We start from the raw sequence: 27,467 nt of genomic DNA, 5'->3' as shown, positions 1-27,467 counted from the left end.
TTTGTTTTCTTGGTCTTTTAGGGTTTTGTCGGTTAGCCTTTGCATTTTTGAGTGTTGTCGAAGAGATCACATGGATAGCAAGTCCGGCTTAAGTGATGCCTTGATCCTGAAATTTGGCTAAGTCTGGAATGTCCTGATCTTGAATTTGACTAAGTCTGGAAACTAAAAAACCTCCAAAAACTAGATTTTGCAATATAACTGCTGGAGGTCTGAAACCACTCTCAAACATCCTGAAAGTATATATGGAATATAACTTAAAGTATAAGAAAGAAGAAAGATAGAAGGAAATGTCACTTAAATGTTATATTCCATAAAAATTATCCTGATAGAGAATTCAAAAAGTCAAAAAGCGCTCCCGTCCCTCTCCAAGGGTCTAGAGCGAAAAGCGCTCCCGTCCCTCTCCAAGGGACCAAGGCGAAGTGCTCCCGTCCCTCACTGAGGGACCAGGGCGAAAAGACTTGTTTGAGCCATTCCTGGCCTTGTTTGGTTAAATTGAGACATCAAAGATATGGTGAAGGACGAAATGAACATGATAGAGCATCCAGACTTGATTGAAAACAATGAAATGATGAAGTTTTTGCCTAGAAGGTCAAAAGTGCTCCCGTCCCTCACTGAAGGACCAGAGCACTTTTCTTTATATGCACAATTTTAGACCTCTTTTGGACATTAACTTTTATTCATAGCATGAAGTAAGATGAAATCTTCCCTACCAAAGGAATTTCGAGGTGGCAAGTGAGACAATTTGGCTTAGAACGCAAAAGTGCTCCCGTCCCTCACTAAAGGACCGGAGCACTGAATTTCAAATTTGCACTATCTTTGCAAGGTTAAGGTGATTTTATGATTTGAAGAGGTTAAGGGAAGCATGTTTTGTCCATTGAATATAATTTAAGCGGATCACAAAGGAGTAAATCAACCCAAATGACAAAAAGTGCTCCCGTCCTTCACTGAAGGACCATGCCACTTTTTCAAGTTTCTCTTCTTTGTTTGATATTTTATGGCAAAACTTGACTTGGATGGGAAGGACGAATGATGTTTCATGCCTTGGACGCAATTGAGAGATTTAAAGAACAAAAAAGAATGCCAAGATGTGAAAAGTGCTCCCGTCCCTCTCCAAGGGACCAGAGCGATTTTCAAAAGTGCTCCCGTCCCTCACTGAAGGACCAAAGCGCTTTTCTAAAAATACAAATTTCTTGCAAAGGCAAGGCAAGTTGCGTGATTGAAATGAATGAAAGAAGGCAAGATTCATCCATTGAAGATAATTTCGAAGGCTAGCAAAGGGCAGATAAGCTTGTAATTGCAAAAGTGCTCCCGTCCCTCACTGAAGGACCATGCCACTTTTTCAAAAGTGCTCCCGTCCCTCACCAAGGGACCAGAGCACTTAACATGTTATCTTGCCTTTCTCACCAATTTTGGACAAATTGAGGCCAAGGTGCAAGTTTGAAAAGGTGTTTAAAATGCCTTGAAGTGGAATTGAGATGTGAGAGTTGCAAATTTTGACGACAACTGGCAAAAGTGCTCCCGTCCCTCACCAAGGGACCAAAGCACTTTTTCCAAATATGACCATTTACCTTGCATTTTGAAATGATATTTTTATTACCAAGGCTCAAGATGGAGTGAAATGTGATATTCTACGCCTTGAGGGTAAATTGAAGATTAATGTGATCAAGAATTCATGCAATGGACTCAAAAGTGCTCCCGTCCCTCACCAAGGGACCAGAGCGCTTTTTTTTTAAAACAATAAATTCCCTCCGAGATTATGCTAAGGCAAAGTTGTATGAGATGGTAAGGATCTTCTAAAGCATGGTGAACAAAGGTTTGACTTCAAAAATTGAGAATCCTAGCCTAAAAACGAAAAAGTGCTCCTGTCCCTCTCCAAGGGACCAGAGCGATTTTCCAAAAAGTACTCCTATCCCTCTCCAAGGGACCAGAGCGCTCAACATGTGCATTCTTTATTTTGCAATATCCCAACGTTAACATCCTCCAAATCGCATGAAATGCCAAAATTTGCTAACTTTGGAATATTTGAAAAAATTAATTAAATAGGCATTTAATAAAAGGCACATTGGTATTTAGTAAATTAATTTTGGGCCTCAAAAAATCAAATTTCTATTATAAAGGCATTTAAAATTAATTTTTTGTGAAATAAAAAAAATTAAAAGTTGAGCGCACAAGGCATTATTTTGCCTTTATTTGACAAGTCGGCCTACTCCTTTTGAGGTTTTATTTATTATTTCACCTTTTATTTGCTAGGTCGGCCTCATGGGTAAGTGGAAGGTGAGCGCTCTATATATTGGAGGTGTTTTTTCACAATTCAAATCATTCACTCATTATTTCAAGTGCGATTTGGAGAGCTAATTGAAGGTGCGAAATCTAGCTGGAGTGGAGCGAATTTCTACCAAGTGTGGAGACTAAGGAGGGCGAAATTCATATTGAAGGCTATTGGAGAGGCGAATTTCTTGCTAGTTTGGAGGATAATTTCCAGATTTTTGAAGACATTTGAAGGCGAATTTCCAGATCTTGAAGAAGCTAGTGGAAGGTGGAGTTCTTTTTCAAGCTAAAGGAGGCGCATTTTATCCAAGTTCCTTCTTTTGCCAAGGTTTTGTAAGTTAAACAATCGAAGAGGAGGTATGAAGAATCATTTTTTAGTTCTTATTCAAGACTTATTGTGATCCCATTGCAATTTTGTAAAATCTACGTCTTGAAGATCCAAATTCCATTCATTATTAATTTGAAAATGTATAGTTCTTGATTTATCATGACTTTTTTCAAATTAATATCTTAAGTTTTACCTTTGAAAGGTCTTAAATTTCATGCTTTAAGGTTTGATGCTCAAAAGACTAACTTTAATATTTTGTGTAGGCATCAAATGGAGATCCCGAAGTTGGAAAATCAAGCCAGATCAAGGACGGTCTCCTCCAAGAGGATCAAGCAAGGACAAGGACGACTTCCTCCAGTCTAGCATCAACAAGGACGACCTTCTTCGATCCAACATCATCAGGATAAGGGCGACCTCTTCCAATCCAGTATTCCAAAGCGAGGTACATCATCATCCTGCAAATCAAGGACACAAGAAGTTAGAGCAAGGGTTCGTTGAAGAAGCAGATAGTTTCAGAAGAGTTAATTAAAGCTAACTTCTCAACATTACCAAATTGAGCATCAACCAAGTGTCAAGTGAGGTGGCATCCCAGTCATCGCTCATCCAGTCGGATTGTTCCACCTCCGCATGTCCAGATTCAATGTACCTAACTCATGGAAGGTGGCACAAACTTCGATGTACCTACCCCGGCTATTCATTGGTGGAATTTTCCAGAGAGGACATGTGTCCAAGCAATACAATTTTATCATTGGTCAAGCATTAAATGTTATGTAATGGTTGTAACAAACCCTAATTAGGGTTTTTATTATTGAATCTTGGCCATTGATCTCGAATTGATCTAAGCCGTCAAATTGTATTGAGGGCACTATATAAGCCCTGGCATTTCATTTGTAAAGGCAATAGAATAGATAGATAGAATAGTAGTTGAAAGCAATATAGAGAATAGAAAGCAGTTAGAGAATAGTTAGAATAGTGAATTAGCAATTGATAGAATAGCAATTAGAGTAGGGTAGAGAGAGAAGGCAAAGATTGTTGCCAAGATGTTGTTGTAAAAGACTTGTAACTTCATTGAAGAAATGGTGAAATTTATGGGTCGATTCGACAATTTGCATGGTCTCTATACTTCTCGTATTTGATTTCATGTTATTAGATGAGTGGAAGAAATGTGCTTGATTGATGGTGAAATTCGTATATCCATACTACTAGCAGTTTGTTGATTGCAGACTTGCCTTGTGTAGTCAACTGGAGTTATTCAGCTTAAGCTCGACTTCAATTATCGCTTCTTCATTGATATCCATCAACCTGATGGTGTCTATGCCCGCAGTGATGATTTGAACACCATAAAGCTTTCCTTCAAAGATCGCACTAGCCTTGTGGAGATGGTCCTGCAATGTCAAAACAAGACTTAGTTAGAATTTCATCAAAGATCATTCATTGCTCTTACATTCTTAGTGTTAGGATTAGATTCTTGCCTCGCCCTCGCCTTTTTTCCTTTGTTTCAAATCAAAGGCAGTAAAATCCTATGTTCCAGCAATATTCAAAGCAGATCAGACGTTCAATCATCAAATGTAAGTCCCCTTGTGATTCCAGCAAAATCACATCATACCACAGAGAGCTTATCCACACGTAGAGACCCTACATCGAAGAACCTTGAAGTCACCCTGATTGATCCTTTTCGCGATATCTTCAGCATTCAGAGACTTTATTCAAGAGAGGATAAGGTACCTTTAGGTATTTTATTCTGTGTTTGATAGTGTACAAAATACACGTCAACAGAGTCGAAACTAGAAGCCGGAAATAAAATATGAAAGCATCATATGACTCCTCTAAACCATCTAAGCTCACTCGTAACATCAAAATACCCCTCTAAACATGCTGACACAAACCTAGAAAGTCAACACCAATTGCAAAGCAAGAGAACCCAAATAAGAGGATATTACAAGGACCCACTTCCCTCATTTGTGTATCAAAAATACTTGTCATAATAATAATAACTTCTCAAATTCTAAAAAGCTATAAAATATTTCTTATTGTTATTGTGATTTTCATTTTATCAAACAATGTAAGTGTAAATGAGAGAAGTGAAAAAAATCATGAGATTCTCTCAAAATGAAATCATTTTATTCTACATTTGTAGAATTAGAAACAAATTGTATGGATCTTTGAAACATGAATGGTGTATGCATCTAAATGCATAAGAGGCCAAAATTGTTGGAGGGAGCAAGACTTTAGAAAATATATTTTTTACATATTAGGATAATATTAATGGGACAATTTTATTGAAACTTGTATCATTTCTTTGCTGAATAAAAAAGGGTTTTACAGAGATACTACAACCTAAAAAAGAAAAAAAAAAATAGCGAAATTCTAAGGGCCAAATTTACAATTTTACAGCAATGACATGAAAGTGGTCTTTTCATTTAGTGAACTTCCAAATTTACAACCATATAGTAATGTCACTGTTGATACCCTTCCATGCACCCAAAGCCAAAGGTCATCACCCATCACCTAAAAGGCTAAAACACATGTAGAGCCAATTGATTTTCAACAGTGAGGATGCTCATAAAACTTTGGTACTCAATAAATAAAGTACTTTTGTTGATAAAGAAGCAGCTTTGTTGATCCTAAATCTAAAACATTGAACAAATAGAAGAGGTCATCCTTTTTTAATGTAGTCTCCCTGAACATAAATTCCCATGTGTCAAAGTAATAAATTATTTCAAATGCAAAGAGTGGATCTGAAAATTAAAAAATGGTACACCATTTACACTCAAGATAGCTAAAATGTCAAAATAATGGACCAAAGTTATGAGTACAATCAAGCTACCAATTTTGTAAATGGCAGTCTATTGACAATGTTTTTCTATAAATATTAAGTAATATGCACTCTCAACTTCAGAGATTCCAAAAACTTACATCAATATTACCCACAACATCACTTCCAGACTGTGGTACCACTCCCAAGCTCTGCCCACTCACTTTCCAAAGAGATATTTTGTTATCTTCTCCAGCACTTGCGACAACTAAATCTGCATCCAGTTACTATTATATTATCTTTGTAGGGCAGAAGCGGAGGACACAAGGAACTATCAATTAAATTATCATGAAATATTACTTAAATATATTATATCATGGATTATGACAAATTCTCAAAGCTTTATAGAGATTGTACAAGAACCACCTATTGCCATGTAAGGTTTGATATATTTTCATACCAAGAAGAATACAGATGACGTTTCTCTAAGCTACATCTACTGAATTAGAAACAACACACTACACACCATATGTTTTTCTTCATGTATCTTTTCTACAGATTAAGGCATTTGGTTTACAAATCTCATTTGCTATACCCATGGTTACAAGACTCTAACATAGCAAGCTGACTTTTTACTCAAACTCAGAATCATCAGAGACTTAGCAAAGACTCAACAAACTGAAAAACAATGAAATATAGAGATTTTTTTAAGATTTAAAGATTTTACTATGCAACCTTCAATGAATCATCTTTAAAGACATGATACACTCATCAATTAGAAACTACTTTGATCACGTACACACGTATGAATCAATCAAATGAATACAAAAGCGGATTTAAATTGAACAGATCATCATTTTAAATATAGAATATTCTCAAGTGTTTTAGACGTACAAAACTAATGAATTATTTCCATGAAATCAAAAATAAAAATCACAATATGGACTTATGAATTATGGTAAAGAGGAGCTTGTATCACTGTCATACCCCTCTTTTTGGACTGAAATAATTAATAATTTTATTTTAAGTTAGGAAAGGTGATTCCTAATTTTGAGGGCAACTTTATAATATTCAATATTGTTATAATTAAAATAAAACACTAATATTTAAATAAAATTTATTTTTAAATACTTGAAAAATAAAAAATAAAATAAGAAGATTTTAAATTCTAAAATAAAAATAAAATAAGAAGTTTTTAAATTCTTGGAGGGGAATTTAAAACCAAAAGCCCAATTCGGCAATTTATATAAAAGAGACGCCTAGCTTCATTTCATCATCAAGATTTCATTTGGCAAAGTGCACTTAGAAGCTTCATGTTCAAATTTGCAGCCAAGGACAAAAACCCTTGGTTGTTTTTTGAGGTTTAGAAGGATGAAAACCCTCTTATCCATCAAGGATGATTCCATCTGGGGGTCACAATTGTGCTAACTTGTTGAATATTAATTGAAGAATTGCAGTCATTTTCAGTTGCTACAGTGCACTACAATGTCGAAGGGTTGGGTATGCCGAACTGGGAGGGCTGGTTGCTAAAATTCTAGAGTTATTATTTCTATTGTTTACTGACCTATTAATGCTTGAAGGGATGAACCAGTTAGTGGCAGGATCACAACCGTACCACACCACATTAAGTGTAGCAATTCATAGAAAAAGAGATTGCAACAACCCTACTGCCATTTATCGGGAGGTTTCATGGATGAATAGGATCTGATTGTGGGCAGATTGCATCATTCCAGGGCTACTTATAGGTCCAGCCAGCATCACATAGTTCAACTTAGGGCAGATCCATTGATCATTTGTGGAACAGCGAAGGAGTTTGAGTTACCAAAAGATCTGCCCTCAACTTATTAGTTATTAACATTCATTATCTAGTCATCAATCTCATATCCCAAATCTAATGTAGGATATTCAATTAGTTGCTATCTCTCCTATGTAATTATGAATTTGCATTTCCAGATGAGTATATTTATATATATAAACATTCCAATTTTGTGAGTGACTAAATGTAATGTCCCTATTTTTTAGTTCCATTTGTAAAGCAACCAGTGTTGGCCTTTTGGGTTGGTGTCAGCAAAATCAAAGGAATATTTCAATGTCACCAATATGTTCAGAGGGATTAATGGAGATGAACGATGCTTTCTAGAGTGATTCAGATTACTTGTCTAGGACTTACTATTTTTAGTAAGTGTTAGTTTGGAAACTGATTGGTCAGTTGGGTGTTTTGGTTGACTTACTAATTTTAGCAGTTACTATTTATAGTGACCACTATTTTTGGCAATTAGTCATCACTTCAGTCTCCTCAACTGCACCATGTAGTATCTTTAGTTTCAAGACTTTTGAGTAACGTTTCTATTTTTATCATATTACAATTTATAGTAAATGCTATATCTGACAGGTCTCAATCTCAGTTACCCTCAACTAAAGAGTGCAATATCTTTAGTTTCAAGGTTTGGGCAGTTCTTGCTATTTTTAGCAAAAGGCTATTTTTAGCACTTGGTCTTGGCTTCCATTCTCTCTCAGCTCAGTGAAATACTTTCCAATTTTGGCATTGGTGAGTTCTAATGTTTTCAGAGAGATAATTGATTTTTATCATTTAATTCTATTATAAAGTTACTTTATGACTATGTTACCGGATCCTTCCCTTGCACCCCCAAGTCCTGGTCAAATTCTCACTGGGTTTTGGTCCTAGTCCAGACCTCTATGGGTTGAGCCAGAGCCCTACCCACAGCTTGTGAGTTTTGCTTTGCCAAACCCAAACAAACTCAGGGAGAATTTTGTTGTCTTTCAAGGAATCTATTGACGTGGCTAAAATCGCGGAACTACGACTTCATCCGGTCAACACACAATAAAATGCTAAGTATCCTATCCTCTCTTGAGATAAGGAAATCCCTAATGTTGTTTTAAATTGATCAATGGGGAATGACCTCAAGGTTTGACTACAGGATAGCTCAACAGTTGATGTGTTTTGCTAGAAACACAAAGGAGACTTACGGTTAGACGGAATTGGTTTCGCACAGGTTCCTTAAAATCTTACAGTCTTATTTCATCTTATTTGCTTTTATCATAATGCTACTTCAGCTTGACTTGCGGGTTTTAAAAAAGGAAAAAAGGGAGATAAGGATTGAGAGTAATAAGAACGGCTAGCTAACTTAACTAAGACAGCATATTTAAACACATAGACGGAAATCTTAAAATAACCATAAATTACTTTGCCAGCAAACGAGCACAACTAGGTAAAAACTAGTGCAATCATCTAGGAATTTTGAATTTTCAAATTGCTGAATACAAATGCTGGACTTTTACACCCATTCCTTCAAATTTAACAACCGAACTTAGCATAAAATTGGGCTCAAACTAACCATGCAGAGGGAATAATAATCAATTATTTCCTAATGGTATGAACCAAGATTTCCATCAAATACATGCATAAACAAACTATCTGAAAATTAAATACAGTTGCAGAAATTTAAAAGAGGTGGAGAAGAGGACCATGCACTCACAGTAAAAAAGACACAGCTTTAATATCCATTAAAATCTGTATGTATTTTGCCAGAGTTTTTGCAACAATCTTTAACTTTCTGCCTAAAATAAAGGAGAAACTAACTCCTTTATATAGAGTTCTCAAAATGGATGGATGGCCAAGATTAAACTTAGACAAGTGGGCCAGATTCATCCCCTAAACAAGGCTGCCCATACCCATAAATGGGAAGCAAAATATCAACACCAACCGTAAAGTAACTAATAACTACCAAATATAAAGCTGCTCCAAAAAGTGCACTTGCACAGAGCTCGAAATTTACAATAACTTTGGCAGTTGGGAAAGAAACTTTATGTTTAAAAAAGTGCACTCAAATTTTAAAAGAAACATATATTTTTAGGAAAGAACTTTTTCCTTCCCCTTGATGGACTTTTTCTCCACAAATTCGTCCTCCTCATGCAAGTAACCTTCCCAAATGTCCCGGTGTGCTGCACGTTCCTCCCGAACGTACTCTTGGAATTTTATACAAAGGGAAACAATTCCTCATTAGGGGGAAAAGGAGGATTGCGCATTTTGAACTTTGTGCCTTCAAGATTAGAGTCGACTATCCCTAGTCGCTCGCGCCAATCAGATTGTTGATCTTCGAAGTGCAATATGTCTAAATGTAGCTTGTTGATGCACTCTATGTCCTCCACAGAGTATGAAGTTTTATCGGGCTTCAACCTAGCATTCCATCGTGACACTACATCAACATCCTTCATGGCATCCGTCCAGCCAATGACCAATGCCTTATGAATATCTTCACCACCATTTTCAATATGGGATAGGTCCATCTCATATTCCTCCTGAATCCTCTTAACGGTACCCGCCATGTCCATCTTCATGCAAACAATCCAATACCACTCCTTCAAAGTATTAACATTATGGGGATCTAGGATAGAATGGATTGTCAGAATCCGAGTGTGAATCCAAAAAAGAGCCCTCATGAGTGGTTGAGCTAAGGCAACCACCTCCTGGATTTTGGCATACTCCTTTTGCACCTCCAGCATTTTGATCTGTGTTGCTTGTACTTCAATTGTTTCTTGAAATACATCATTAATAATCTTCTTTCCTTTCCTTTTAATGTTCCGGACCATTCCCTAACGGCCTTGGCAGTGTCACGCACTCCTTCAAATTCAGTTGTAGTCTTTGTGCCAATGCCAATGGGGGAACATGGGATTCAGAGGCATGCTGCGGTGGTTTCAGCAGGTGATCAATGTACCCCTTGGCTTGTTCAGCGCGAGCTCGGTACATATCTCTCTCAATGGTCATTTCATCGAGCTATCTGAGCATATTCTGCACGGAATCTTTGAATTCTTCCCTCTCCTGCTCTTTGGTGGCCCGCCCTATTGGGATGGTCGTAACCTTGTAATCAGCCAATGCAATCTAATATGCTAGTTTGTCTACAAGTGGGGTGGCAATATGAATCGCGCGGTTTCTTTGCTCATCTTTAGTGATCCTGGACTAAGTCTTCGGCTTTTTCTTGCCTTTGGATTTTATTTCTCCTATTCGAGAGAAGATATCCTCCAAGTTAATTGGTGGCTTGACAGTTGCTTTCCACTGTGCACGAGCAATTAGCCAGTCTTGAGGGATGGTCTGTCCAAATGTAATTGCTAGATTCCCACTCTTCTCTTTGGAGGCCTCAGTTGACTCGCTGCCTATCTGTGATTGATCGAGCATAGGAGGAATGGGTGCAGTATCCAATCCCTTACTCATGGCTGAGTTCTCTTTTTACCCTCTTGTAATGGTTGCTCTTCATTTTTGTTGGGTTCTTGAATCTCATCCCCTTTCTGTTCTCCCTCAATAGTGGTGTCATCCTTGTTTCTGCTATTCAGTTGCAACTCGTGCTTGCTTTCCTGCATGAGCTCATGCTTACCAGTCCCCTGATCAGGTGCAATCTCTCCCTCCTCAGCCTGATTTCTAGGTTCATCCAAGCCAACGATCCTTACCTCTACTTCTTGCTCATTTTGTGTTTGAGGATTATTTGCCTCGAATGCAGCAGGATCATTTTGTGAAGGCGGAGCGGGTATGTAATCAAGTTCAACCACATCATCCTCTAAACTGGGGTCCCTGGATGATGAAGTAACTTCTAGCCTCCTGATGGGGATCTTTTCACTCCTTGTTCTTTTTGATGTTTGAGTCCCTCGATTGGCCCTTGCTTTCTTTCTCTTCTTTTCAGGTTTCTCAACCTCTTCCTTTGGCGCGCTTGAGGTTCCTTCATCCTCTGAAGACTGGGAATCGAGACTACCCATTAGATTGTATGTGAATTGGGTCCCTTCATGGGTCAATCTCTCAATTTGTTGGGATAACCAGTTATCGGTGTACCTTCTTGGAGCTTCCATAACTGCCTCAAAATCTATGATTGGGTCCTAAGTCCAATCAATGCCTGGCAAGAGGTCCTTGACTGCTTCAAATTCTCGAACTTGCAAGCAATTTCCATAGTCTGTCACCTGGTCTAGGACCTAGCGGTACTCATAAAGCCGCATTTGCTGAACACTCAACCTAGAATATTCACGCCGACGGATCTCAAAGTCATCAGAACAGTTGCTCCAATAGTCCTCTATCAACGCCTTGGCCCTGTAGTGCTTGTCGTAGGCCCTTTTTGCCAAATTATCATGATCAAAGAATTTCCTAGGGAAATGAACCTGTAAACAATAGGATGCCAATTCCACAAATGACTCTTCAGCTTGTACCGAATTTTTGAAGTGCGCATCAAGAGTACCCAAAATCATGGGGAAGGTGAACCCGGATTGCTTTTTATCTCTGAGTAGGTTGCCTGTATAAAAATCTTGGAGTTATTTCGATTGATCAAGACATAATCCATCACCAACGGCTGTCAAGTTTGTCAAGAGCAGAATCGTTGCAGCAATTGGTTTTCCTCCTGCTATTCAGTGTCCAGATTTGATTTTGGAGTGTGTGAAGCATTATAATCCGGAGCAGAAGACAAGTTCAACGTCAGATGGTAGGTTGTTGGCAACATTGACTCCCAAGTCAATTGGTAAAGCTTCCGGAATTCCTTCACACCATTCCATGACGTAAAGGACTATCAGCGGAGCTCAAGCAATGTATGACACAGGTCCTGCCAAGTGTGCTAACATGATCAACAAACAGTGGTTGTTGAAACCTAGGCCACATGTCTCCAAAATGCCAAAGACTCTCACTATCTTTGAGTTCAAACAGGAATATGTGGACCTGTTGATGTGTCTTTTATGCACATGCGAACACAGAATAAAATACCATAAGTATCTTATCCTCTCTTGAACAAAGTTATTCGAATGTTGAAGATTTGCCTAAGGATCAATCAAAATAACTCCAAGGTTCTTATATGTAGGGTCTCTACGTGTGGATAAGCTCTATTGGTGTGATGTGATTTTGAATTTAAATCCCCCAAATGGTTTTGTAGATGTGACACATATTTCCCTTCAAAGGCCAGCTTGTTTATTTCCTAAGTGCCACACCTTACATTGTGTTTCATCGTGGCATGTGTTGGGAATATTAGGAGCCAAATAAAATGATGAGGTGGCTTTTTTCTTTTAAATATGCCTTAAAAACTTTTTCCTCTTTCCAAAGTTAAGTTTTGGTGGGCCCAAGCAATGATGTGGAAAAGGTATGTGAAAACTTTTAAAATTTCCATTTCTGATTTTGTGAGACCCAAGCAATATGTGGCATGGTAATTAAAAACACTTAAAATCCCCAGGCTAAAGCTCGATGGGTCCCAGCAAGGAAGGTCCTTAAAAATCTTATTTGATTCTCCATTTTTGAGTGTGTGGGGCCCAAAAGGATGATATGTTACGATGGAGAGAAATATGAAGGGGGGAGTGGTAGGAAATGTTAAGGGTAGCTTCTATGCGGAGAAAGAGGGGGGAATGGGATGTTGGAGGAAAGGGGTACATAAGGGATATAAATGATGGAAGTAGGAGATACGTGGGGGGGAATGAGGTTTAGGATGTGGGACGTAAAAGGGGTTGGAGGGAGTTAGGATATGTTGGGGAATAAAGTGGAGTGGGAGGTATAAGGGGGTAATGAAAGGGTAAAGGGGATGTAGGTTATAATCAGTGTTCCACGGGGACGCGTCCCCCCCCCCCCCTTTTTGGGCGCGTCCCCCCGTCAGAAACGTCTCAGGGACAGGGGGACGGGGACGCGACGTCCCCCACAATCCCGCCACCGCCACCCAAGCGCCGCCGGGACGGGGAGACGTCTCTGTGTCTCCCAGGGAGACGTGGAGATGTGGAGATGTCTCCTTGGGAGACGTTTGGGCGTCTCCCAGAGAGACATGGAGATGCCTCCACGTCTCCTTGGGAGACGTTTGGGCATCTCCCCGTCCTTTGAGAGACGTGCAGACATCTCTCCAGGGACGGGGGGACACCCAGACGTCTCCTGTATTTAAAAAAAAAGTGACTTTTTAAGTTTTTTGAGGGTTAAGGGGTAACTCTAATTGGACGTGGGCCAATAGAAAAATAACACCCGACGCCTTTAGAAAATAATAAAAGTATTTTTGGCCTCGCGAGGCATTGCCCCTCGGCCCCGCCCTATATCGCGATAGGGAATGCGCAAGGGGCGCTGCCCCCAAACCCCCATTGAAAAATATAGGGGGAAACCGTGCCAATAGAAGTAGGGAAAATCTAACCTCTGAGTTTGATTAGGCTCCATATAACAACACAACTTAGAAATCTTGGTATTTAGATTTAGTATTTCAAATTTCCTAGTCTCATTTGAAATGTAATTCTTATACTGTAATACTGTCATTCATCTTTTCAAAACTAGTTTTTCAAGTACTATATGTATATGTATAACTATATCAGCACCACCACCCTGCCACCCCCCCCCCGTCCGCCGTCCCCAAACTTAGGCCCTTGGTCCCCCCGTCCCGGAAACGCGTCCCCCTGTCCCCAACTCCCGTGGAACACTGGTTATAATGGGATTTATAAGAGGCAAGGAAAAAGGTTAAGGGGGTAGGGTGGTAGGTTAGGATAGGGATAGGATATGGGTAGGCTAGGATAGGGGTAGGTGATAAAGTGGAAAGGTGTGGGTAGGAAGAAGGTAATTTGGAATAAAGGTGGGAAATGGGAATAATTAAGTAGGTAGGGAGGTTAGGATGTGGTAGGCTAAGGGGTATAGAGATAGGAGGGTGGAAGATGTAGGTGTGGGCAAGGTAGGTGTAAATGTAGATGAAGGGTAGTGGATGAGTATACTAGGATGGGGAGAGGGTTAGGTAGGTAAAGGTATAGGTTAGAAGATGGGATGTAAGGTAAGGGACATTGAAGTGGTAGGTTATGTAGAGATGTGAAGGAGGTTAAGGCATGGGGTATGAATGGTGGATGGAAGATAGAGGATAGGAAGGTAGGTGAGTTAGAAGGTATGGTAAATGGAAGTGAAGAGTGTTAAGGGAGGTGGAAATGGAAGGAAATGGAAATGGGAGTGATTGGGTTTGGGCACCCACTGACAGGATCGGGAGAAGTGGAAGGGATTATGCCTTGTCTGGGCAAAGGGAATGTTAAACCTCACTTCATCTCAAAGAGAAAGACTTGGCCAGCTCCTGAGCAACTACGAACAAAAGGTTAACAGCAAAGACTCGACAACAACCAACTAAGCTAAGACAACTAACCTAGAAAGCGAAAAAGTGGGGGTCCCCATTTGCAATGAGGCGATGTGTGAATACATCACAACAGGACCTAATAAAGATGTTGAGCAAAGTAATGGGATGTTCACATACTGTGAACTTTGAAACATGGATGTTCTTTTACATAGGCGAGATCATGAATGCAAACAGGCTAGTTGACTGGGCCAAATTGATTAGTCATTACTTGCACGAACAGATAAGGAGCTTGAAAGAAAGAAAGTCTCAGTCCTTCTTCATGAGCTCCTACGTAATCTATATGCTTGCGCAAAGGGGAGGATTTGATGGTCTACCAGCAAAGTTGAATCATGGGTTGTGGACCAGCACAGCTGATAGTGCATGTGTTATCCCCAATTGCATCTTCACAATGTTAGTTCTTACAGGCTGGCGAATGACACCTTCACTATGTACTTGACGCGGCTCATGCAGAAGCAATTGCATGTAAGGGTGTCACCACAAGCAAGGGCCTTGGTTCAGAAGTATGGAGCCACAATCTTACAATTTCCTAAATTCACCTACATCAGGACGCAGGGATTTTCATTCCAATCATACAAGTTGCCAAGGTATCCATCAGACAAACTCATCCTGTTGGAACTCATGAGGCAGTTAAAAGCTTATGATCAATTACAGAAGAAGAAGAAGAATAAGCAGCCTATTGAATTCCCAGTTGTCCTTGGTGATTTCATAATAATGCGCCCAAGTTTGGAGGCGACTGAAAGTGTAGCGGAGGAGTTGGCATTCTATCACCTGCCATTTTATACATCCAGAGCTCAGTATGATCCTAACCGCCAAATCAAGAAGGTTGCTGGCGTGAAATTCATACACAAATTTCACTTAGAAGATTATTGGGCAAGTATCGAGGATGACCTTAAAGTCCAAAGGAAAATGTATTCCAGACTACCCCTTGACACCATCAGGATCAATGAAATTTACCAGGTGCCGGATCAAGTGAAAGAGGATTCGAATTTAATGCAACCTGAATTTGAGAAAGTGAAAGATTAGCCCATTTAGTTGCCAGATTGGTCGGAACCCGAAATTGATGATTTGAATGTCTTGGCTAGACTGGTGCTAAAATTCACTAAGCACTAGGTTGATCGACAGATAAGGAAGTTGGCGGAAGGAAATGTTCATTTGACATATCAGCTAATGGGAAGTCTAGATTCCCATAGTGAAACAACCGAAGGATCTTCACAGGCCCAGGCAAAAGGAGAAGTCCGGATTGATAAAGGGAAAAGTGCCCCGAAGAGACCAAGGATGGCAAGGAAGAAAGATATCCAGCAGGAAGATCCACAAGAAGTTCAACAAGAGGTGCAATAGGAAGAACCTTTGAAAAAGAGAGCAAGGATAGAAAGGGTGCAGTCACCAGCAGGTTCTTCCAGTGTACATGAGGTGGAGATGTTTGCACATCCAATGGATCCACCTCCAAGTATTAGTGAATTCCATCAGCATAAGGTCGAATTTCATCATTGGAGATGCAGGTCTAATCTTTTGGAGCGGGCGAGATTCATCATTTGAGCACCAAAGAGAAGCGAATTTGCTTAGCCAGCAAGCTTATCAGCCAGCGAATTCACCTTAAGACGGCCCAGATTTGCTCTAGGACATTAAGTTTGCCTTCCACATAGTGAATTCACTGATTACTGTCAGTCCTTTGATTAGATTTAGAAAGAAATCATCAAAAAAATCAAAGATTAGATCAAGTTGTATATCATGTGTGTTTGATGTGCAATTGTTCATTTTGCAGGAGGTAAGGAAAGAGATCGAATGGGCCAGGTTGAAGGAGGATCGGAACAAGGATCTCAAGGAGAGAATTTCAGCATCAAGGTCAAGATACAAGGAAGAGGCCTTCAAGAAATTTCATCAACATCAAGAACACCTCGAATGTATGAAGAAGTCTTAAAGTGCTACTAGGTTAAAAAACTTCAAATATTCAGCAGCTGCAAGCAGTAGAACGGGATATCTTCAAGGAGAGATTATAAGATGGCAAAGGAGAGATCATACAATCACTCCAAGGCAAGCAAGCAAGGATGGAAGAAGGACTTAGCTATATCAATAATTCCCATCACCACTACTTTGAGCAAGCTAGATAATGTTGAGGATCAAGAGATATCTCTTGATATCTCTTCATGATGATGAATATATCTAGTCTACAAAGGTGCAAGTTGAAATGGCATCCTAGATGGCATCCCAATCACCATTCACCAATCAGAAGGGTTCCACATCAGCATGTCTAAATGCAATGTACCTGACTCACCAGCAATGGCACAAACTCCGAGGCACCTACCCTTGCTATCTATTGGTCATACCAATGTGTTGTAATTATCTAATTGGCCAAATTGAGTTTGTTGTAACAAACCCTAATTAGGGTTTTCATTGTAAAATCTTGGCCATTGATCTCAAATTGATCTGAGCCGTTGAATTGTATTGAGAGCACTATAAAAGGCTCAAGCTCTTCATTTGTAAAGGTTAATAGTTAATAGGTAATAGTAAGTAGAATAGAATAGCAAATAGGATAGAAGTTAGAGTAGAATAGGAGGAGAAGGCAAAAAATTGTTGCCTAAGTTGTAAATGAACTCTATTTTCATTGAAGTTATGGTAAAATGTGTTGTTTTTTTTTGCAATATGCATGGTTTCTTGTTGGATCTTCATATTAGATGGTAGATAATTAGATTGAAAATGCACTCGTGTGGAATCCGCCTAGTCCATACCACTAGCCTCTTACTGATTGTAAGTGCGCCCTCCGTGGTCAACTGGCATTGAATGAGCTTAACTTCAAATTGTTATGCGTCCATTGTTTATGCATTAACTTGAATGGTGGTCAGCGTTTGATGGAAATAATTTGAAAATATCCAAAATGTCCCTTAGATGATTGCACCGAGCTTGTGTCAAATTGTTCTAGTTGATGGTGAGACCTAGCCCAGTAGGACTCCACCTAGTCGTTCATCTATCTTCTTACATTCTAGGTCTTAGATTAGACTCTCTAAACCCTACACCTTTTGCTATTTCTTTATCTCCCAGTGAGTAGATGGGACTCAAGTTCCAACAGATTAAGCGTTCAGACAATCGAATGTAAGTCCCCTTGTGATTCCAGCATAATCACATCATATCAGCAGAGCTTATCCACACGTAGAGAACCTACATACCAAAACCTTGGAGTTATTTCGATTGATCCTTAGGAAATCTTCAGCATTCGAATAATTTTGTTCAAGAGAGGATAAGATACCTTGGTATTTTATTCTGTGTTCGCATGTGCATAAAAAACACATCAACAATCCGGCACTCTAAATTAGGTGTCATTTTCAATGCAAACAAATCTACTCGATGTTGAGTCATTATCTATGTGCTGACGTTAGATATTCATTATGCATCAATCTAAATCGAACCTTCAGTTGTTGACTTCTCTCGTGATCTTTTACCAATTATGTAACTTACTAATCAAATTAGTCATGGCAACAATGATAGATGTTCATGTTCTCCTTATAATGAATACATGCCAATTGATATGCTCGATATTAACTCCTTTCACGATAACAATGGTTACAAATGAATGCAGGCTCCGCTCATTAATTCCCTTCTTCATCATTCATGAATATTTTGTTTTACCTTATGTCGTAAAAGGAAATATCTGTCTCGAATCTCATCATGGCCCGATACCTTGATACTGTCGTTGTCATAGAGGAAGTCGACTCAACCCATGGTGCAAATTCTTTTGTAGCTTGATCGTCGTTGTATGCAGTCCCTTACCATAATCCATGACAAAATAAAACCTCTTGTCTTGAATCAAAGTCATTACACATATTTTCTTTCATCAATATATATTAATGAATTGTTGTACATTTAAACACGTCACACTTGAGTCTCCAGATCGCTGCCATTGTAATAGACTCCATAATAGCCGCTGAGTTGCAGTCTTCCACGAAGGCTGATTGTAGTAGATTAGTATCCGACCCAGGTAGGATGCCCTGCCCATAACAAGTGGCAGTTGGTATTTTGTCCCGAGCAGCACAAAGAGGATGAGTTCTTTGGAACTGTCGGGTCGATTTTGTTTACATCTTGTGCTTACGGCCTCTATGTGTATGCACAGACAATGCATAGCCTCTGTGAGCCTCTGTGTGTATACACAAGTGGCACCACTACCTGCACCTTAGGCACCAACGTTCTCGGCTGATGCAAGGGTTTATGCGGCAATGCAGTGCTCCACCCACAATCCTCACCTTCGACTCTGCCTTCGCTCACACTCAAGGTAAGGTCCGTGATAGCCTTTCGTCCTACACCAACAACAGGCAGCCCATGGCTTCGCTGCAGAACCCACAGTGGGGTCCCCGCGCTGCTAGCCTCCTTGTGCACAACTCGGTCATGCCAAACAACGGTAGAAGCGCCCAACATGACAAGCAGGTGAACACAAACCCCAACAACGCCTACGTGGTCATACAAAGGCATCACTCGAGCCCCTCACACAATCAACTTAGCACCCTCAAACAGTTGGCTACGAAAATCCGATGGCACACCTGTGTGGCCCGACACAACACCTGCGGGGCCGTACACTTACAACCTGCGATGCCATTCGACCATGAATGGATCGTCAAAATTCGATGTCTATCTGATGATGAAGTCGTCTTTTTAGGCACAGTCTTCTTAATTCTTTCATTGATGATGTAAAACAGGGAGTTGATTATGTGCTCGAGTTGAACCCATCTTGTCATTAAAGAGCAGGCACAGGAAAGAATCTGCTCTGATACCATATTGTAGTTTAGGATCAGATTAGATAGATAAAGATTCAACACAATGCACAGAATTTACCTTGGTGAGGAATTCGATCTGCTTATTAATGAAAGTACTTCGATCTGCTAGATATGTGTATATACCTCTTCGATACTTGAATGAAGTCTTCAATCTTCAGTTATATGCGAGTGGAGTCTTTTCATCAAGAGTCCTCCCTCTTCACAAGAGAAACGATATACATAGAGTCGGCCTTCTTCAATATGGAGGCGACCATACACATGAAGGGATACATCCCTTAATTAAGCCGGCCCCAAAGATAAATACCTCTTGGTGGCGATCGGCTTAATGACTATTGTGTATATCTCCTGCCACTAATATTGGGTATGTCAACATAGACATCTCTTGACACTCCCATACATCCTGATGATGGATCATAGAGTGTGATCCGAAACGTTGATGCAAAAATGAAACACACAATCAAATCCAGAAACAGCTTGGTGATTAATGTGTATAATGTTGGAGGAGATTGTATTAGAGGTGGGCATTGAAAATGCATTGCAAGTTGTAATGCAGCATCATTTGTGATGACAAAGAGATTGCATCAAAAGATGCATTTAGAACTTTTTCAACCATTGTGCTAACCATTATCTTGACCTTCTCATACAGAACATAAGCAAAATTGGTTGGGCAAGAATGGTGATGAAAGAAGCTTGGAACCCAACAAATACATCGGCAATCACCCTTGAGTTCTTAGCTTGATGAAGATCACACCAATGAGAAAGAGCTTGTGCAAGCAAGTGTGATACGGTCTGCAACTAATTTCCTCACCTTGCAAAGTATTTGTAGTTTGTTAGCATCTTTGAAGCAAAAGTTTTTAAGTCAAGCATGCCTAGATTTATTATATAAGATGAAGGATAATATAGAAAGGGTCGTAAAAACAATTCTTGATGAAGTCTTTGCTTTTAAAAGAGCTATAAAGATCAACAATGTAACTCCAAACTTCATTTCAAATTTAAAATTGAATCCTTCAATTTCTTTTTTTAGTATTTATTTTTTATTGTAACTTTAATTTGTTTACAAGTGTTGAAGCCTTTGGTGAGCATTATGTAAGGTGTAGGGAGCGAAACCCACAAAGCCAAGGAGGCCATCCAAAACTACTAAATGGAGATAGTGCCAAAGTTGAATGCATTTTTTGAGATCATTGAATTGAAGGTGGAACAATCAACTCCACCAACCCATTCATGAACAAGGTACTATCTCAACCCCAAAGTTTTATTGAGGAGGTTGTGGAGGATCTCTCAAGTGCATTGTAAGTAAGACATCTATTATTGAGGCAATGGATCTACTTATTGAGGGGTTACAAAATTACAGCTAAGGGAAAACTCTTTTCTTCACCAATATCTATATGAGGGGAACCATCCAAGCACCAAGGAGAAGAAAATTGGAGTCTTCATTTATAACTTAAAATTATTGCTTAGAAGTTACAATTATAGTTTACTTACAAAAAAAAAAAACCTCTTATTTGCAGCTACTTGATGCGAAGAGAATTATTTTTATGCAACACATTTTATTTTGCACAAATGTGAGGGCCATAAGTGTTTCGGAGACAATAGACTTGGATGAGATCATGCCCATGTTTACAAAATGAAAAGACAAGATTGGTTATTTCAAGAGACAAGTAAAGGAAGGTGCAACAAAAGGAGGAGACATTGGTCTGGATGACATCATTGCAAATTAAGTTGAAATTGAAGCAAAGGAGTCATTCTCATCTAGTTCCAAGATGGAGTCACAACTTCATAGTATTAGAGATGAGCCACATCCAATTGCAAGGAGTGAGCCCCAATATTTCACTAGAATTTATGTGGGGAAAAGGAAATTGTAAATAGTTGTAACTTGCATGGATGTATAAATCTCTCAAATATTAAATTAAAAAACCGGACCGCCAACACCACATTCTCTACAAAGATAGTACATTATGTTAAAGCGCATAATTCAAGTTGAGACCGGCTCAAAGTTAACCTAATGTATATAAGTTGCTTTAAGTTCCCTGAAATTTAAAAAATACACAATCCAGAATGACAAATTATTCATGAAAACAATGAAGATTATCGAAAGAAACATGTAGGAATAATTGTTGTGCATAATTTTTAAGTCTGATTAAAGACTTTAAACTCCAAATTAAGTAATAGCCATCATAATACATTATTCGCTTGCAACTGAGCTCAAATGTAACTTACCGCACACAATTTATTTCAAATTCAGTAGCCGAAACAGAAAATTCTTCCCAAAAGGCATTACAACAGATCAAAGTGCATAATGTACATGGCAATCAGCTAAAATTTAAGCTAACTGCACGACAAACTTCAAAGTCCCTCCCAAAAAAAAACCACTCAAAATGTCAAATTCTTGTAGGAAAATATCGAGCACTATTTGTAGGCCACAATGATAATAATAATCTACTTGAGATTTAGTTCTTTATAGAAAAAAATGTGAACGGAGACTTTTTTGGCATGGACATTTCGGGTATCTCTTTATATAAGAGGTTGTGGTGTGATTGTAAAAGGGGGATTCATGAAGAAAGTGATTCGAAGTTCAAATATCCTATCACAATAGGTAATCCACAATCTGGCCCATGTGTCTGTGATAATACATCCAGGACTAGGGCCTGTTCATCCCTATGAACCCAGAGATATTTCTAGTTACCCTTAATAATCTCAATCTCATATATCATAATAATGGATCTTGTAGAAGACTAAAATGCATGTGAAAAAAATTTAAAACGTTTGAAAAATCTACCATGCAGGTTTTGCTCTGAGCTGTCTCCTGATAATGGTTTTAAAACATTTGCTTGAATTCAAATATTATATGCTAGCATTGGCCCCCACATTCCAACCAGCAATTCTTTTAGCATAAATCCATTCATTGTACTTATATAAATATTTTGATATCAAGATTATGATAATCTCCGATATTAAAATTTCAATTCATAAAATAATAATAAGTCTCTGCAGCCATGAAGTCCATTCAAATTCCAGTATAACACTGAGCATTTATACAATAAGTCGATTCAAATTCAAATTCTCTGTAACAAGAAAATAGATAGCCTCTAATTAGGCTAAAAATATAGGAAGACAAAAAATGAAGAAGTTACTTGTATGGTTCCATTTGACTTGGAGGATCTTTTTTCCAGGCGTAGGCGTGTACTGTAAAATGCAAGGATCGCCTGCATCGTCTGATATATCGAATATTTTAATTGTATCTCCTGCGCTCGCCGCCAGCATTGAGTTAATTCCCGCCATGAATCAAACCGTCATTATAAACAAAAGAAACGGATGAAAAATTTCTAAGCGGGGATTTTGAAGTGCAGGTAAACACTCTGTGCCGTTGTGTTATGATGGTGACCGGCTTTAATTCAATTTGTAATATCAGGGAATGTCAAGCGATGAAAATTAAGAATGTGATGGAAAGGAAAAACAGAGTTTCCTATTTATTCGGAAGCTTATTTATTTATCATTCAATAGTGTTCATATTTCAAAAAATTAAAATAGTTTTATTTATAGGTTCATAATTATTGATAGTGAATTTTGTTATTTTTAATATTTATAATTGTGAATTATGTAATTTTTTTAATTTATTTGATCTTAATACAATGATTAGTGTGTAAAATATTGAATTTCGTATAGAAGTTGACAAACAACATTATTTTAGTTTGTCTCCATCTACACTTATTCTTAGGGTCTAGATTCAATCCTCACTTTTTCCCATTATCATCTTGAGTTAGATTCATGAATTGTAGAATTGGTGTAGATTAGTTCCACAATTTGCATAAATGAGCTTAGATTTTTTAAATTTTAAATTTAAATATTGGATCCGAATTTTTCCCTCCATTTAGTCAATATGAGTTGACTTTTAAAGAATAAAATATGTGCATTGCATGTTAATGTGATGTATTATGGATGACCAATAATTTGTTTGGAATGTCAAGAAAACTACTTGAATGACCTACGTCTTTGATTATTACACCAAGTTGTTAAAACAATATTGAAGAGTTTGACAAGAGAGAGAGAGAGAGAGATTCATACTCACTACAAAGTCATTTATTCATGCCAATTTTTATTTGCATGTTAAAAGAATCAACATGAGCAAGTTTAAGATTTGAGATTAAAAAAATAAACTCATTTATGTAGTTATAAGTTTAGGTCCATGAAAAAGAGTTCAACATGTAGTCCAAGTGATTAGTTCTATAATTGAACAAGCATCTTTGCACAATACGAAAGTAACCCACACAATCAAGTAGAAAATTTGTTGATTCACATCAAATCATATAACATCTCTAATATTTTTGTGCAAGAATGAATCATTCAGAAACAATCCAAGAGCTAGGTGTCATTTTTATTAAATTCTATAATGATTTTAAGATATTATTTGAGATGGCTACTACCTCAACTCTTGTTCCTATGATTGTTTGTTAATCATTAATCATTAATTGATCTATGTTATGCCATTTATGTAGAGGTATTATTTAGTTATTTATATAGTTTTGGTGAACTAAACATTTAAACGTGTGACATTTTTCCAAGATCAAGAGCTCAATGAAAAGTACAAAAGAGACAAAATATAGGACAAGAATAAACTGTATTCTCATCAATAGATAAATGATCAATAGTTGTTACATACAATGAATATGAACCTGCATATATAGGCAAGGCTATATGGATATGTGAGCACACAAACATGACATGTGGATCAATAAGAAACAAGAGTAGGTGGGAAATAGGTGTGGTATGTAGGAGAAACAATAAAATACTCCACATGAGGTGGATCACCCACCGAAGGTGGAATTATCACTCCACAATAAGTGGATATGATAAAGTAGTACCAAGATCAACACCATAAAAGGTGGAAATTCTCCTACACACACTATCTCAATGTGGCACAGACACCCAAGTGTCTCATACCCAAACTACTATGAAATGCATTTCCTAAGTAAACTTAAGTAAGTGTAATAATATTGATGATGAATAATTATTTACACCAACACCCCCCCTTAAGTGCAACTTAGGGGAATGCACTTAAGTCTACAATGCAACTAAGCAATGCAAGATGGGTCCCGGCTACAAGGCCATGTTAGGTACCCATGTACAAATGCAAATGCATGCAAACTAATGAAATGAAATCTCTCACAAAATGGGGAAAGAGGGAAAAACCCAATGGGAAAAAACCCTCCCCCAAAAGAAAGATGAAAGCTATACTAGAGAACTCTCATAGAAGTGTGTGAGGAACAAAACCCCATGTGAGGAAAAAGTCCCCCCATATGAAAGAAGAAGAGAAGTGAGGTAGCACCCCCCTCAATGTAGAATCTGCACCAATAATAGAATCTCGATGATGAATGAAGAAACTGCTCCATGAACATCGAACAACATTCCTCCTCTTAGGAAGAAAGAAAACCAAAGGTGTATCCATGAAGTCTCCTCAATCATGAAGGGAAGATGTATGAAAAAAAACTCATGATGAATGGAATCTCTGAAAACTGCTCAAGTGTCCCCATGTCGATGCTGAAAGATACCCCCTCCAAAGGTGGTAAACTGTTCCACACTGCTGAAAAAGGCACTCCAAGATCTAGTGGAGATGAATGTAGAACAATAGCAAAAGACTCACATGTCTCCTCTAAACATAAAGAGACCCCCTCCAACTATTGTGCATAAGTATCCACAATCATGTCCACTTTGAAAGAATGATCATGTAGAGAATGAACAAGAGGGTCAGAGTGTTCCCTCGCAACAATTGAAGAAGGATCATCTTCATCAAAGAGAAGATAAATACCATCAATGATGTCTCCCAAATCTGCAATGTAGGATTCCACAAACAAACCTGCAATGTATGTCAAGTATGGATTTGAAGCTGGAAGACAATGAATATCTTGTTACATTGAATCATAAGAAGGCAAAACTGTCGCACTATTTGCATCATCAGGTGCAATAGGTGATGTGATATCAATAGGAGGAGATGAAATGCAAGGCTCAAGAATGGGGTCACATGTGAGAATCCCCAAGTTCAAGTGCCCAAAGTTCTCCTCAAAATCTGAATCATCATGTGAAGAGTCATCATATGTAAAATCATCCTCATCAACAAAATCTGAAAAGGAATATAACCGAGATGCATGATCAACCACCCCAGTCGCAGTGATAGCTCTAGTCTCCAAGTCTCTAATGAAAACTGACTCAGGTGTGAACTCCACAATTCTTTTAGGTGCGCCAAGTGTGATTTGATAGATGGAAGGGAGATTGTTTGTCAAATGGGGTACACACAACACATCATTGAAGGAGTTATCCCCAATGGCAATAGATCCTTTCCCAATCACGTCCATGTATGTATGATTGCCCATCAAAATTTGCGGCATTGTGCAAGGCTCAAATGTAGAGAACATAGACTGCGAAGATGCCATATGATGAGAAGCCCCTAAATCTAGAAGCCATTTGTAGAAGCCATTTGTAGTCGCACAAAGAGATTTTCCTTTTCTTGTCCCAAAAGAGTGAGTCTTCCCACTTGTAGAAGCCATGCATGCTTGCCCTTTCCCTTTTGATTGTGAGGAAGTGGAAGTTGATGAATCATCCTTCTTGTAGACATTAGGCAAATCAATATTATACTTTTTGAGGATGTATGTGAGCTCATCAATCTTCTTAGAATGGCAACGACGCTCCTCATGACCAAACTTTTTATAATAGGCACAAGTAGGTCTCTCCCTCTTTGGTGAATTGTCCTCGTGGAAGAGGATGAATCTCCTTGTTGTGGAGAAGGTGATTCTTTGTCCTTAGGCTTTGATTGTCATTTCTTCTTGTTTGAGTTGTCATTTCCTTGATTTGCCACTAATGTTTGAGACTTAGAAGCCTTAAGAATGTCCATGCTTATCAACTTAGTTTGTTCCATCGTCAACATTTCAGCGAAAGCATCAAATGTAGGCATTGTGTAGCTTGAACCCATTGTCATCCTATGGGTTTGGAAACTAGAAACAAATGTTGCATATTCTTGTGGAAGCTTGCCCATCAAGTTGAAGATCAATTGAGTATCCTTCTTATCAATGCCACAATCTTTGAGTTGTGCCCTCAACTCTTTTGCCTTAGTGACATAATCTTGTATAGTATCAAATTTCTTGGGATCTAACACGATGAGATCACTATCAATTTGATATCCCCTAATCTCATCAACTTGACCATACAAGTCTTGAAACTTTTGCCAAGCATCCTTGATTAGAGTACATTTTTCAATATGAAAAATGAGATCCTTTGATACATACTTTCTTAAGGTACCAATTACCATGATATTTTTAGTAAGCCAATCCAAATGACCAACAATATCAGTCTTAGGATTAGCAGGAGCAACAATAGTTCCATCAATATAATGAGTTAGTCCTTTTTCCATAAGTTTACTCCATGCATCAATTTTCCAAGTAACATAATTATGAGGAGTTAAGAGAGGAAACTTAGAAGAACCCATAGTAGCAAAAAGGAAGGAACACAAGAGAACAAAATAACAAGATCTACACCAACCCCCCCCTCCCAAAAAAAAAAAATGATGATTTTGGCACTTTATATGTAGTGTGTGTACAATAGGCCACTTGCAAGACAAGATGGAATTTTGTTTTACAACTGCCCCAATAGGCTGAGAACTACAATGCAAAAGACCAACAAGATAGATCTATGCAATACAAGTGCCAAATTGGCCAAAAAAGACCATATGTTGAAAGTATAATTTCTACCCAAAATTGTTGCAAACTAATAGCATATTATGAGATTAGACAAAAAAATTATGGACTTTAAAAAAAAAACGGCACCTAAAAAGGAGTTCGTATGAGCCCAAATGGAGTCCTGGAAGTTGCAAAAATGGGGATTGGACAGGTACAATCACCAAAAACTGAGATTTATGAAAACACTGTCCATCCAAATCATAAAATAATTCCACCATGAGAACGTACACGAAATTCTATCTCATTTCAAAAAAATTGCACCAAAAAAGGAGCAAAAATGAGCAAGATATGGCCATTTGAAGTTGAACTACAAAATAAAAAAGCTCAACGGAGGGGGTTTGCAAAATTTTCAAAAAAATGATGATGTCAGCAAGTCACGAGTCTAAATTTGACAGTTGTCTAGCCGTCGCAAAAACTTCACCTCCCCTGCTGATTGGGCATCTGTACCGTACGACCGGATGATGTGGCATAATTTGGTTGGTTGAAAAAGTGGTGTGGCACAGGATGGGCGCCAACTGGGCA

General features: G+C 38.5%; 1 protein-coding gene across 1 annotated transcript in view; it reads right to left on the bottom strand.

Annotated features, from left to right (window-relative positions):
* LOC131046804 (protein NEDD1) overlaps positions 1–22,608 on the bottom strand; it is a 55,617-nt gene extending 33,009 nt beyond the window's left edge. Inside the window, exons 1-2 of the mRNA XM_057980589.2 lie at positions 22,353–22,608; positions 5,513–5,625 (exon numbers count right to left, since the gene is read on the bottom strand). Of these exons, the coding sequence (XP_057836572.1) occupies positions 5,513–5,625; positions 22,353–22,500 (261 nt within the window). The 5' untranslated portion in view covers positions 22,501–22,608. The remainder of the gene's footprint in view (positions 1–5,512; positions 5,626–22,352) is intronic.
* Between the last annotated feature and the right edge of the window lie 4,859 nt (positions 22,609–27,467).

This window comes from Cryptomeria japonica, chromosome 8 (assembly GCF_030272615.1).
Source record: "Cryptomeria japonica chromosome 8, Sugi_1.0, whole genome shotgun sequence".
Taxonomy (NCBI): Eukaryota; Viridiplantae; Streptophyta; class Pinopsida; order Cupressales; family Cupressaceae; genus Cryptomeria; species Cryptomeria japonica.
This window is presented reverse-complemented; position numbering and strand designations above follow the sequence as displayed.